General features: G+C 40.7%; 1 protein-coding gene across 2 annotated transcripts in view; it reads right to left on the bottom strand.

Moving 5' to 3' along the window:
- Positions 1-13,583, bottom strand: part of RTF1 (RTF1 homolog, Paf1/RNA polymerase II complex component) — a 49,143-nt gene that overhangs the window by 29,367 nt on the left and 6,193 nt on the right. For both annotated transcript variants that reach the window (XM_004311519.4, XM_073800756.1), the window contains exon 2: positions 6,073-6,183. In XM_004311519.4, the coding sequence (XP_004311567.1) occupies positions 6,073-6,183 (111 nt within the window). The remainder of the gene's footprint in view (positions 1-6,072; positions 6,184-13,583) is intronic.

Here is a 13,583-nt window from a genome sequence, read left to right as displayed (position 1 = left end):
ACTTTGACTCTCACTGCTGTAACTGATACTCTAATGGACGGCAATTATCTAATGATACAAGGAGGGTTAGAAAGTACTACATAACCCTGTGCCATACTGAGAGTGTAGGGGTTGTTATAAGCAGGTCCCTACTCTGGGAAGCAGCTGACCTTCCTGGCATTCAGCTGAAAGACAGGAAGGAACATGGGGTGGGGAGTGGTTGCCTTGGACTTGGGTGCCATTGACATGCTGAGTACTTTTATCCTGGAGGCAGAAAAGCAAAGAAACTTCAACATTTCAGAGAGGTTATCTCTAATGGACAAGGAAGATCATATTCTAGGTCTCAGGACCCAGAGTAGAAACCATTGCAGCCCAGTTACTCCTGAAACGAATTTACAGTGAAATGAAATACTTTGAGGTAAGTAGGGTTCAAGAAGAACAGCTGGGCTAGTGATAAACTATGGGACTAGAGGTTAAAAGAACTGGAATAAAGGCCCAAGCGCTTAACCTGAGACTGTTTCCTTATCTGTAAAGTAGGAATAATAATACCGCCTTGACCACCTATCCCGGTAGTGTGACACTCAAAGGAGACAGAATAAAAGACGCTAAGAGCACATCAGAAACCATGAAGTTCTATATAAATGGAGGGTACTATTTTATGATGGAAAAAGGAACTTCTGGGAGCCTGTTTTCTTATCTGAAATAAGGGAATCTAAATGATCTCTACGACCCCTTGGAGTTTTAAAGTTGTAGGATCCTATATGAACTGAGTGTTACACTAAATTGAAGTGTTTGTCAAAAGGATTCGGTAGTCATTATTCTAGATCTTAACAGTGACCAACAAAGAGGTGTGCTGAGAGGGCATGGTTCCTAATTTAGGTATTTTTTCCCTGTGAAGATACTGAAGATAGAAAAGGGTCAGCAAAGTTGAAGAGTATATGCAAATGTCAGCCTAAAGAACAGTGAGGAATAGCTAAATTTTCTTTTCCCTTAAAAGAAATTAATTATTTGTAATTAATCAAACAAAGTACAAAGGGCACTACTGTATCTTATAATCAAGCAATCAGTTATATTTAACTGGAAAACACAGAGAATCCCTACACTCAATCACAAAAACTTATAATCTGGTTATGGAGATAAAAACAAAAGTGAAACAAATGACACCAAAAAAAATGTAAAATATAATCAGTACTCCACTGCACTATTTGGTAGGAAGTGTCAGAATTTGTTGTACACAGTTTAAGCAAGTGGTCCATGAAAATCACTTTATTTTTCTTGTGATGAGATTTTAGGTATCTAGATAAATGAGGTGCTACTGTATGGTAATCTACATAGCCAAGAACCCAGAAGCATGCTAAAAAAAAAAAGGGGGACTTCCCTGGTGGCACAGTGGTTAAGAATCTGCCTGCCAGTGCAGGGGACACGGGTTCGAGCCCAGGTCCAGGAAGATCCCACATTCTGCAGAGCAACTAAGCCCGTGCGCCTCAACTACTGAGCTGTGCTCTAGAGCCTGCAAGCCACAACTACTGTGCCCGCGAGCCACAACTACTGAAGCCCAGGCGCCTAGAGCCTGTGCTCATCAACAAGAGACGCCACTGCAATGAGAAGCCGCGCACCGCAACAAAGAGTAGCCCGCGTTCGCCACAACTAGATAAAGCCCGCGTGCAGCAACAAAGACCCAACACAGCCATAAATAAATAAATACATGTATACATACATACATTTATTAAAAAAAAACGTTTATGAGAAATTCAAATAGCTATTGTTAAATTCAAGTACTAAAGCAGAGTATTCCAACCTAAACTCTATGGGGCCCCCTGGTTTCCTGACCCCAGAGCAAATCAGAGACACAGGAAGATGGAAGTAGAGCAGATTACTAGGAGATGAGAACAATGGCCACTGCTTACCTTCGGTATTGGGGGAGAAAGGAAAAATAAAAACCAGCACCACAGAGCTTGGTATTTTGGAAGTCATTATTTCACAGTATAAGAACTGTCATTCATAATCATGACTAAATCAGTTAAAAAACTATATATAATAAGATCTATCAAAAAAATTTTCAAATATAGTGGTTTTATATTTTAAACTTTCAAAAGTTTAGTTTTAGTATTGGGATAATTCATCTATATGGAACATCTTTTTCCAGAGGTATTGTGTGTATGAAAACCTTACTAAATGAATATACACACAGGAAAATATTAGCTTAGCAGTGAAGGCCTTTATCAGTATGTGCTGATTATGTATTATCTGCATGGTAAAGCAACAACAAAATGCTCTTGGGTATCTAGGCTGACTTCCTGGAAAAATTATTACTAAATGAATTTTAAGTAAAAGTTGTATCTTTTTCAAAATGTTCTATTAATAAAAATATTGGAGCCAACAAGCAATAACATAGTGGGAATAGGAGTGCAACTAGATCAAAGTGGGAGTGCTCAAAAGATTAAATGGGGTTAAGAGAGAAAGAGAAGAAGCTTCAGAAAGAAAGAAAGTAGAAAAAAAATGGAATGGGGGAAAAGCAAGAAGAGGCCAGAGACTCTGAAGTGGTAGTAAGCTGGAGCATAAAATGTATCCAGGAAGTTCTGGGGAAGAAAAAACAGGTGACAAGTGCTGAACTGCACGGCTGGGCCAAATGTTTTTATTTCTCAAAAATGTTGAAAACAGGACTGTGCATGAAGCTTTTTAAAATAATCATTCTCGCTCAGGCACAGGGCAATAGAACATAATTCAGCTGTTTCCTTACTTTGTCTAATGTAGTTATATTCAATTTTGAACAACAAATAAAGGGTTTTCTTGGTATCTATTGATAACATGATTTTTACTGGTAACAAGGTAAAATCTAGGCTTTATTCCTATTTCTTATCTAGGTGCAGCTATCTGTTTCCACAAGATTCACCATGTTTCTAAAAAGGACTCTGAAGTACCCGATTTAGGACTCTGTTCCTCCTAACGAATGGACTTTTTTGTTTTGGCCATTTTTTTTTTTAAACTTTAAATCTCATGAATGAGCACTGCTAGCTCCCCTCCTCCTAACCCTGTTATTTTTCTTCCCGGCCACTCCTGTCTGCACCCTTGGTGGTGCTTCTCTTACCAAATGCTTTCAGGGACAGGAAGTGACAGCACCAAAATGCCACACCACAGCATTGTAACCTACCACTGAGGTTGTGCTTTCCAATTTCCCAGGCTTGGTCAATGTAAACCTTACAGAAAGAGTTCTACTTCTCATGTGCCTAAGATACGACTGAGAATAATTCACAAGATATCTACTATTCTCTCCTTAATTGAACCTTTTTTTTTTTTGCCATGTGGCACAGCTTGTGGATGTTAGTTCCCTGACCAAGGATTGAACCCGGGCCCTTGGCAACGAAAGCGCAGAGTCCTAACCACTGGACCACCAAAGAATTCCCCCTAATTGAGTCTTACACTTAATAACCAATGCACCCACTTTTTTCTGGATAGGAAACTTTCATAACTTGTGTCCCCCTCCCCACCCCCAACAATTAGCTAAATATCTTCTTGCTCTAAAGTCAGTGCATGTCTCTCCTTAAAACAAACTACCCATTAACCTCCTAAATCAGTTGTTCCTGCCTAGTTTTCTGTCCTAGCAAATCTGAGGAGAACAACATACTTCTTTCTACCTGTATTCAGCATCATGAATGACAATAAATAAGAGTCACGTGGGAGGGGAAAAGGGTTGGGAGGTGTATTTGAAAAAACTCCAGCGTAGCTTCTAGTACAAGCAGGCTCCATCTGACTGAGAACTGACATTTTAACAACCAAATTTCTAAAAGGCTAGTTCGTAGGTAATAAGGATATTAAAGCCATAGCAGAAACTAGAAAACACAGCAAATTATTTCAGTATATGGGGTTCACCTACAAAGATGTATGAATATTCATTATGAGAGAGGAAAAAAACCAAGAGCCTCTGTCTCAAACACTGTATTCTAAGGATCTCTCAGAAGTCCCCTACCCACTCTAAAATATCTCTATGGCAGCCATAAATCTGAGTTTACAATACCACTGATTTCTCTAGTGGCTGGTAGGATTTTTTTAAAAAAGATTTTCTTAATTGTCCAAAATAATGAAGTATTTACCCTAACTTTGGGGTGCTCTGTACTTAAGCTAGTAGCCTGGTCCAGAAAGTGATAATGCAGACCAAAAAAACAGGCTCTTTTCAGAATGGCCATGATATAGAGACTGCAATTCCCAGTGCAGGGTGAGGAGGGACTAGAGTAGAACTGCCAGAAGCCAGTGGGCCAGGGGGCTGGCACTTGGAGGCAGTAGCAAGAGCTAAGAACCTTGGGAGGAAAGTTACGCAAACTCTCAATCCCCACTAGACAGGGTACAGCTTGCCTGTCAGCTTTTTCTCCAATAAGTACATAAGTAGCTGGTAGCATTCTAAGGTGAAGACTCTCAGACTTGGTTAAGTCCCTGCGAGTGACAAAGGGAATCCTAAGCTGTAAACATTTTTATGGACGCTGGATCTACCCTAGCACAAGTTTTGGGCTTCTCTAATGCTGTGGAGTTGATACATACTTTGACCTTCTGGTAGAAGCAGCTCAAAAGGATGAAGGGAATCCCTACAGCAACTGCATACTTAGGAGTGATTTAATGACAGGAATATGGAAAACAAAATGCTTCAAAGGATAGTTATTGATTGTATCTCAAGGAAGTGCAAAGACAATAAACATGTTACAGGGTATTCCAAACACAACACAGATTCAAACTTAATGTCCCATAGCAGCTGACTTCTGAAACATGGAAAATGAAAGGAGTTGATGTAGGAATAGTGGGAAAGGGAATTATTTCAAGATTTTCCTGTATTATCTTTGCATTTTTTTAAAAATAGAAAAACAAAACAAAGCAAATTATTTCATAAAATCCACTGTTTTTCTAAGCAGATTGGGTTACTTTATCAATTTTAGAGGAATTATAGTACCTCCATGAAAAATAAACGAAACAAAAGAATAAAACTCGCACATTCACTACCTCTTGCTATCAAAGCAATTTTAGGTCTGTTGAATTATTTAAGATTAAGAGAATATCAGTATAGTCAATCAGAATGCAATCGTTCCTAATTTGCATATGCAGGGCACTGGTAAATACTGTTCTAGCTGTTAACTAAATTTCATTATAATAAAAAACATTTTTTACTTTAGAGGAACTTTAAAACAAAATACTGTTAGTGCACTGTTAAAAATATTTTCCTAGACTGCAGGGTAAGAGATTAAACAGAAAGATGATATCCGGCCTCCCCCCAGGAAATTACTAAGGGAAAAAAAGTATTTTAAATCAAATGAGGAACATGTAGGAATGCTTCAAAGACCTTTCCCTTAATCTCTCTCTCTTCCATTAAAGTTCTGGATCTTTCAGGGCCTTGTTTGGTGGTGGGCAGCAGTTTGGGAAAGTCACCTTAGCTTAAACAATGAACAGCTGGACGTTTCTCATTAAAAGCTAATGCCACTACTCTGAGAGATGTTGATTCCATCTACCCAAAGAAAGTTTTTTACCTTGCTAAAATATTTCCCACTAATACTTTATCAGGCATTACTGATAGACTTTCTTTTCTAACATAAAAGTGGGATTAAAAAGGTGCCAAGGGCTTCCCTGGTGGCACAGTGGTTGAAAGTCCGCCTGCCGATGCAGGGGACACGGGTTCGTGCCCCGGTCCGGGAAGATCTCACATGCCGCGGAGCGGCTAGGCCCAAGAGCCATGGCCGCTGAGCCTGTGCGCCTGGAGCCTGTGCTCCGCAGCGGGAGAGGCCACAACAGTGAGAGGCCCGCATACCACCAAAAAAAAAATGGTGACAAAAAATAAAAGAGATGGTGACTAACAAGTTGTGCTCCCTCTGCAAAAGGGCTGAAAATAAAAGACTAAAAATGGCCACGAATGCACTGCAGAGGTACCCACTAGGTAACTAGCAGTACAAAGAACATCACAATGCGAGAGCTTCTCATACACAATTTTCTTTCCAAGAAGTTCACATAGATCTTAGGCAGGAAGGTCTCAGTTTAAGGAAAAGAGGCTGCCAGGAGTCACCAACTCAGGACCCTCAAACACTCATTGGTCCCAGAGGCCTAGCCTTCCACACCCACCTCATCATCACTGTTAGACGTCTCCGAGTCTGAGGAGGCTGCAGGCTGACTAACAGGCGGCTCCTTCTCTTCAGAGTCACTTCGTTTCCGCTTTGCCAGGGACAAGAGCTCCTGAGAGGGCAAAAGTAGCCATGTGAGTTTTGTTCACAGAGAAAATATATCCAAAAATAATAAAATGCCCACCTTCTCTAGATCTCTTTTACTTCTTTGTGGTTTCACTTGAAGGACATCATCGTGGGAACTTTGGTCACATGAACAGACCAACTGCCAGCACTCGCGCTAAAGAAATGCTTTCAAAGTCTGGAATTCCCTGGCTGTTCAGTGGTTAGGACTCTGATCGTTCACTGTAGGGGGCCCGGGTTCAATCCCTGGTCAGGGAACGAGGATCCCACAAGCTGCACGGCACAGCCAAAAAAAATCTGTTCCCTCACTCTTAATGGGAAATGTATGTCTGAAGTGGAAAAGTGACTGAAAACTAAACTGGAGGCTATCCCCGAATTTCCTCTGTAAGTTACAGAAGTACTGATTCTCAGCAATTGATACGATACGAACCATGTCTACAAAGGTAATTTGCTCCCTGTTCTTATTGGTATAGCTAATACTCTGAGCACCCTCTTATTATATATAACTCATGGTAAAATTGGCATTTGTGGGGCTGTTCTGAATAAGCTGACAAACTACAAATTTCTGAGGTCATTTTTAATTTTGGATGCCTAAACCAGGGGGGAAAAAAAGTATATTTCTGGTACTGAACCCAGGGTTAAGCAGTAAGTATGCTGGCCTCTACATGGGAATCCCAATTTGACAACCCCAATATTCCCATTCACCACCTCTGCCTTGTCCTGGTGATTTAAGGGAGTTTAAAGGAGAAGAGATATGCTATTTAGTAAGACATGGCTACAACCAGGATTTGCTTTCTCACATGGTTTCCCTCTCCTGTTACTTCTCCCCAACTCAGTCCAGTCACTCAAAAACACAACAAAAGGATACTTACTCTGGTTCTTGCTTTCTGCTAATATCAATACCAGCCCCAAATTATATTGTACTTACTAGATGCCAGGTACTTTTCTAAGCATCTAACATTTAATCTTCACAACCGCCTTAAGGTAAGTATCGTTATCTTCCCCATTTAAAGATACAGAAACTAAGGAGCAGGAGAGGTTAAGTAACTCACCCAAGGTAATACAGCTAGTACATGAGAGAACCAGGATTCAAACTAGGGCAGATAAAATCCTAGCTCCTATTTTAATCATGGTTTACATTTTCCCCTTGGGCCAAAAGAGAGAAAAATATAACTAATAAATACTAGTAGTATTATTCCTTGATGATGTTGGTGCTATACAATTATAGGTTAAGTGCCAAGATAAATTTTTTAAAAAGAGACTGCTATAAAATATGTTTTCTTCTTCCAGTCTTTCTATTTTAGGAGTATACCCTCCTTGGCCAGAATGAGAAAATGACCTTCTCAGATTAACAGCTGACACCATCTCTTCTTCATAAGCAGTAACTAAATGTTACTCTTCTCATTTCTTTAGATAGAGCTAGCATACTAACTTCCTGAAAAGACTTCAGATCATAAGAACACTCTACTTTTTCCACATCAAAATGGTAACTCCTATTGACCAAATGCAAATTACAGCAATGTTTGTGTGTTTACAGTCTTTTAAAAACTTGAGGGTGTAATTTACATACAGTACCTTTTATCCTTTCTTATGGATGGTTCTATGAGTTTGACAAATACATACAGTTGAACCACTCACACAATCAAGATATAGGACAGTTCCATCATCCCCCCAAATTTTGCTGTAATTTGCACTGGTCAATAGGAGTTACCATTTTGGTATGAAAAAGTAGAGTGTTTATGATCTGAAGCCTTTTCAGGAAGTAAGTGCTCTTCATATCTCTCCCTCCACCCCCTGGCAATCACATACCTGTTTTCTGTCCCTACAGATCTGCCTATTGTAAAATATCACATAAATGGAATCATATAGTGTGTAGTCTTTTGAATTTGGTTTCCTTACTTAGCATAATGCATTTGAGATTGGACAGGTATCAACCGTTTGTTTCTTTTTTTTTTTTAAATGTGATATTGAGTTTTTGGGACAGATTTCTTTTTTTTTTTTTTTTAAATGTTGAGCCTTCTTTTAATTTATTTATTTTTATTTTTGGCTGTGTTAGGTCTTCGTTTCTGTGTGAGGGCTTTCTCTAGTTGTGGCAAGCGGGCGCCACTCTTCATCACGGTGCGCGGGCCTCTCACTGTCGCGGCCTCTCTTGTTGCAGAGCACAGGCTCCAGACGCGCAGGCTCAGTAGTTGTGGCTCACGGGCCTAGTTGCTCTGCGGCATGTGAGATCTTCCCAGACCAGGGCTCGAACCCGTGTCCCCTGCATTAGCAGGCAGATTCTCAACCACTGCGCCACCAGGGAAGCCCCAGTTTGTTTCTTTCTATTGTAAAGTAGTATTCCATTGTGTGGATACACCACACTTTATCCATATGCCAGTTGAAAAACATTTGGGTTGTTTCCATCTTGGGGCAATTATTTGTTCATGTACAGGTTTTTGTGTAAACATTAGTTTTTATTTCACTCGGATAAATACCTAGGAGTGGTACTGCTGGGTTATATGGTAATTTGTGTATGGCCTTTACTATTATCTTTTTTCCACATTACCTTCATGCAAATTTATAAAAATTAGAAAGACTTCTGGTAAGTAGTGTACTTCCTGACCCTTTGAGGCTCACAAATGCACTAGAAGTCTGTTTTAATACCAACTCATTAAAACAGGGATTTGGATATGCTAGCAATCAAATCCTTTCCTGAAACAAGCAGTAGATATATTACAAACAGTAGATATCCATTAAAAGTTACTGTAACTAAAGTGTTAATGTGTTAGTATCGCCTTCCTGTTAAAGAGATTCCACTCTATACTAAAAACCTAACAAATGTCTCTCCATCAGCAAACAACTGCATCTGATAGGCACAGTCCTTCTTCTTCTACTACATTAAATACCATATTAACAATAGCATAGAGACAGCAAAGACCTTCCTCTTAAAAAGTGTGAAAGATACCCTTTCCACAAGCTGAGAATTGTATAGGAAGTTACTGGGGGAACTCATGGCAAGGCTACTCTTCACAGTTAAGTCCTTTATATTCTTTTTTTTTAAATAAATATATTTATTTTATTTATTTATTATTTTTGGCTGCGTTGGGTCTTCATTGTTGCGTGTGGGCTTTCTCTAGCTGCCGCGAGCAGGGGTTGCTCCTCCTTGTGGTGCACAGGCTTCTCATTGAAGTGGCTTCTCTTGTTGCGCAGCACGGGCTCTAGGCATGCAGGCTTCAGTAGTTGCGGCTCGCGGGCTCTAGAGCGCAGCCTCAGTAGCTGTGACGCAAGGGCTTAGTTGCTCCGCGGCATGTGGGACCTTCCCGGACCAGGGCTCGAACCCGTGTCCCCTGCATTGGCAGGCGGATTCTTAACCACTGTGCCACCAGGGAAGCCCAAGTCCTTTATATTCTGAGGGCTCATAAATACAGCTGGACACACTAATGTGCAACAGAAAGGTCTTGCCAACACTCCACACATGAAGAGATCATCAGATTTGTTACCTGTAGGGGTTGATTTATCCAACACCAATACTGAAAAAAGCCAATCTAAAACTGATTCATGCACAGGGGGTAGGTCCTTCTGCAGCTCTCTCCTGCTAGCCCACTTCACTGTGCCACACTGGTTGAGATGACATTTCTGTGTGTCCAGTGGTTCTCTCTCACCATCCTCCTTGTATTTCATCACATCTAGTGAAAACCTCCCCTACTTATCTCAGCATTCCTCTAGGATGGAATGGCTGTGTGTGGTGCCCACATGGTTTACCAAACTTAAGCTGAACTAAAGATCTGCTGAGAGTAATGCCAATGCCCAACACACTATAGGTGACTGTGTAGGATGGCACATCTGGCTTCTAGAGCACTTTCATTAACATTGCTTGAAAACCATATTTAACAATAAACTAGACAGCCAAATTGCAAGTCTAATTGCACTAAGGTAATATTTATTAAAATAGTATTATTCTGGTTAAAATTAGAATTCTAATCCATCAATATATGAAGACTCATAAACCTTAGGATTTAATTCCTCCACCCCATCATTCACAAACAGTGTATTTTTGCAATGCCATGTCGGGATCGATCTGTAATAAAGAAACTTATTTAAAGGAAATTACTTACTTAAAGGAAATTAAATCTCATCTCTTTAATCAAACCTCCCATGATCACACAAAAGTGGGATACAGATTCTGCACCCCAGAAAAGGAGAATAAAAGCCCAAATGGATAAACCTCAGAGGTTTTTTATAGCTAATTAGCATGCTGAGCTCTTTTTCACGTATTCATTCCACAAATACAACTAATGCAAGTGATTACTACCATCTAGGGTGACCAAACATCTTGGTTTGCTTAGCACTGTCCTGGTTTTAGCACTGAAAGTCCTGAATTCTGGGAAACTCAGTTCCTGGCAAGCGGGACAGACAGTTCCCCTGCTACCAGCACCTACTATATACCAAGCTGTGGGTAGAAAGTCAAGAATAAGAGATACATAGTCCTTGACCTCACAGAATTTAAAATCAAGTGAGGGTGTGTATGTATAACTGATTCACTTTGCTGTACTAACCTGAAACTAACACATTGTAAATCAATTATACTCCAATAAAAATTTTAAAATAAATAAATAAAATCAAGAGAGGGAGACAGACAATAAACAGGTAAACAAGTATATCTAGTGATAAGTGCTAAGAAGGAAGTGAATCAAAGTGAGTGGGAAACCTATCTGCAATAGGGTGATTGTGGGAAGGCTTCTCTGAGGCAATGGTATTTAGGCTGAGACTAGAAACGGGGGGAAGACACAGGGTGCAGTCTTCTGGATAGAAGTCTTCAGATAGAACAGATAAGGCACTGGACTTCTCTAGTGGTTAAGAGTCCGCCTGCCGCGGCTTCCCTGGTGGCGCAGTGGTTGGGGGTCCGCCTGCCGATGCAGGGGGCGCGGGTTCGTGCCCCGGTCTGGGAGGAACCCGCATGCCGCAGGGCGGCTGGGCCCGTGAGCCATGGCCGCTGGGCCTGCGCGTCCGGAGCCTGTGCTCTGCAGCCGGAGAGGCCACAACAGTGAGAGGCCCGTGTACTGAAAAAAAAAAAAGAGTCCGTCTGCCAATGCAGGAGACACGGGTTTGATCCCTGGTCCGGGAAGATCCCACATGCCGCGGAGCAACTAAGCCCGGGAGCCACAACTACTGAGCCTGCGCTCTAGAGCCCGTGAGCCACAACTACTGATCCCGCATGCCGCTACTGAAGCCCGCGCGCCTAGAGCCCATGCTCCACAAAAGAAGCCACCACAATCAGAAGCCCACGCACCGCAAGGAAGAGTAGCCCTCACTTGCCACAACTAGAGAAAGCCCTCATGCAGCAACGAAGACCCAACACAGCCAAAGATAAATACATAAATAAATAAATTTATATATTAAAAAAAGGATAAGGCCCTGAAATTGGCAATAGCTTGGCTTAACCAAAGAACTAAAAGGGAACCAGGGTGACTAGAGCTTCATAGGCAAGGGGACAGGGGGTGGGGGTGGGGGTGGGGGTGATGGAATGAGGCAGGTTAAAGGTAAGAAGAAACCACATCATTCCCAGGTTTATACAGCAGGATCAGGAAAATGAATTTTATTTGAAGGCAGTGGGGAGCCATCAAATGGTTTTAAGCAGGGAAGTAACCATCCCCTGAGGGTTTTTAAAATAGCACTCTGACTGACAGAGGAACAGATTACAGGGCCAGGGAGGAAGTGCAGAGAGGAGTCCACAGCAGGGTCATCAGAGTGGATGGTGACCTGGACAAGGTAAGAAGCCACAGGGACACAGAGAAGTGGGAGGACTTGAGAGAAGCTAAGAAAAGAGTAGTAATTCATAGAGGTTTAAATCTGAGACATTATTTTCTATTATTTCTTTCATATCAAAATTTTTGATTGAAGAACATCATTCCAACAGTGGACACTGGTTATTTTTCAGGATAAGGAACAGAGCCATTGCGCGCATATACGTTTATGGAACAGGGAGGTATTTTTGTTTCACTGGAACTGTTTCAACAAGCATGTACTATTTTTATCATTAAAAAAAAAAACAAAAGAAAACAAACCAAAACAATGAACATACACACGAAAACCCTTCTGAAGTAGTAATTCCAAAGTGACAGTGTAACATTCCTTTACATTTCACATGACTGGCATGAAATGTGGCAACTTCCCTTTCCAATTTCTAGCAAAGTGATTATAATTATAGATAAAATACTGAGTTATATAAATGCCCACAATGTCATAGAATTGATAAAATAAAGCCAGTTTTCAACACATTCAAAATAAAAGGTACATTAAAAATTTTTTTAAATTTCTACTACTGTTACTTGTTTCTACTTGGTTCCCTCTTCTAATACACTTTCTAACTAATGCACATTTCCATGGTTTACAGAAGAGGTTTCAGTATTACAGCAGACGGGCTAAAGCAAGAACTCCCAATCTGACAGTGTCCCTTTACCTCTAAGTAATACTACTATAATCAGAAAAGTTAGAATCTAACTTTCTACTGTGGATATGCCAAGCAGCACTTGCTTATTCAACAAAGATTTATTGTCTACTCTGTGTCAGGCAGGCATTATTTTCAACTACGTACTTAAATGTCTCCACTTGAGTATTTCATAGACAACTTTAATCTCTACACATACAAGACTGAACACATGCTCTTCACCTTTAAACCTGATCTTCCTCCAGGGTTCCCCATCTCATGCCAGAATCTCCTCTTCCTCACCCTCAACATCCAACCAGTCATCAAATCCTCTCAGTTTTACAGCATGAATATTATGTCCAATTAATCCACCTTCTGTCGTCTCTATAACTACACCAGTCCAAGTCAGGCATTCATTCAACAAATACTGACAAGGTATATGCTGCAGGCCAGGCACTGTTCTAGGTGCAGGGATACTACGTTGAACAAACAGTCTTGCCCTCTTGGAGCTTCCATTCTAATGGAACTTATGCTCTCCACCATCTCTCACCTGGACTCCTCTATCTGCCATCTAACCAGTGTCCCTTCTCCAGATTACTCTCCACATAGCAGCCCGGGAAAACTTTTCAAAAGACAAGTTGGAACACCTCTTTCAGCTTAAAATCCTTCAGTGGTTTCTCATTACCCTCAGAATAACGTCCACAGTCCTTACTATTGCCAACCTGGACCTGCCAGTGGCTTAAAACGTCTTTTTAACCCCAGCCCACAGAAAGATAAATTATACTTTATGACCCTGTATATACATACATACATATATGTGAAACACAAGTTTTATGAAACAACACTTATCTTTACTAGGTCTGACATATGATTTTTTTTTCTATTTGATTCAATTTCGTTTTTATTTTTAACACTGGTTGTGATTCACTAAACTGGCTTTTCCATCCTCAAAGGGTCCAAACAGACTACTTCTGCAGCTTCAT

This window comes from Tursiops truncatus, chromosome 2, assembly GCF_011762595.2.
Source record: "Tursiops truncatus isolate mTurTru1 chromosome 2, mTurTru1.mat.Y, whole genome shotgun sequence".
Taxonomy (NCBI): Eukaryota; Metazoa; Chordata; class Mammalia; order Artiodactyla; family Delphinidae; genus Tursiops; species Tursiops truncatus.
Note: the sequence above shows the minus strand (reverse complement) of the source record. Positions and strands in the feature narration are given on the sequence as shown.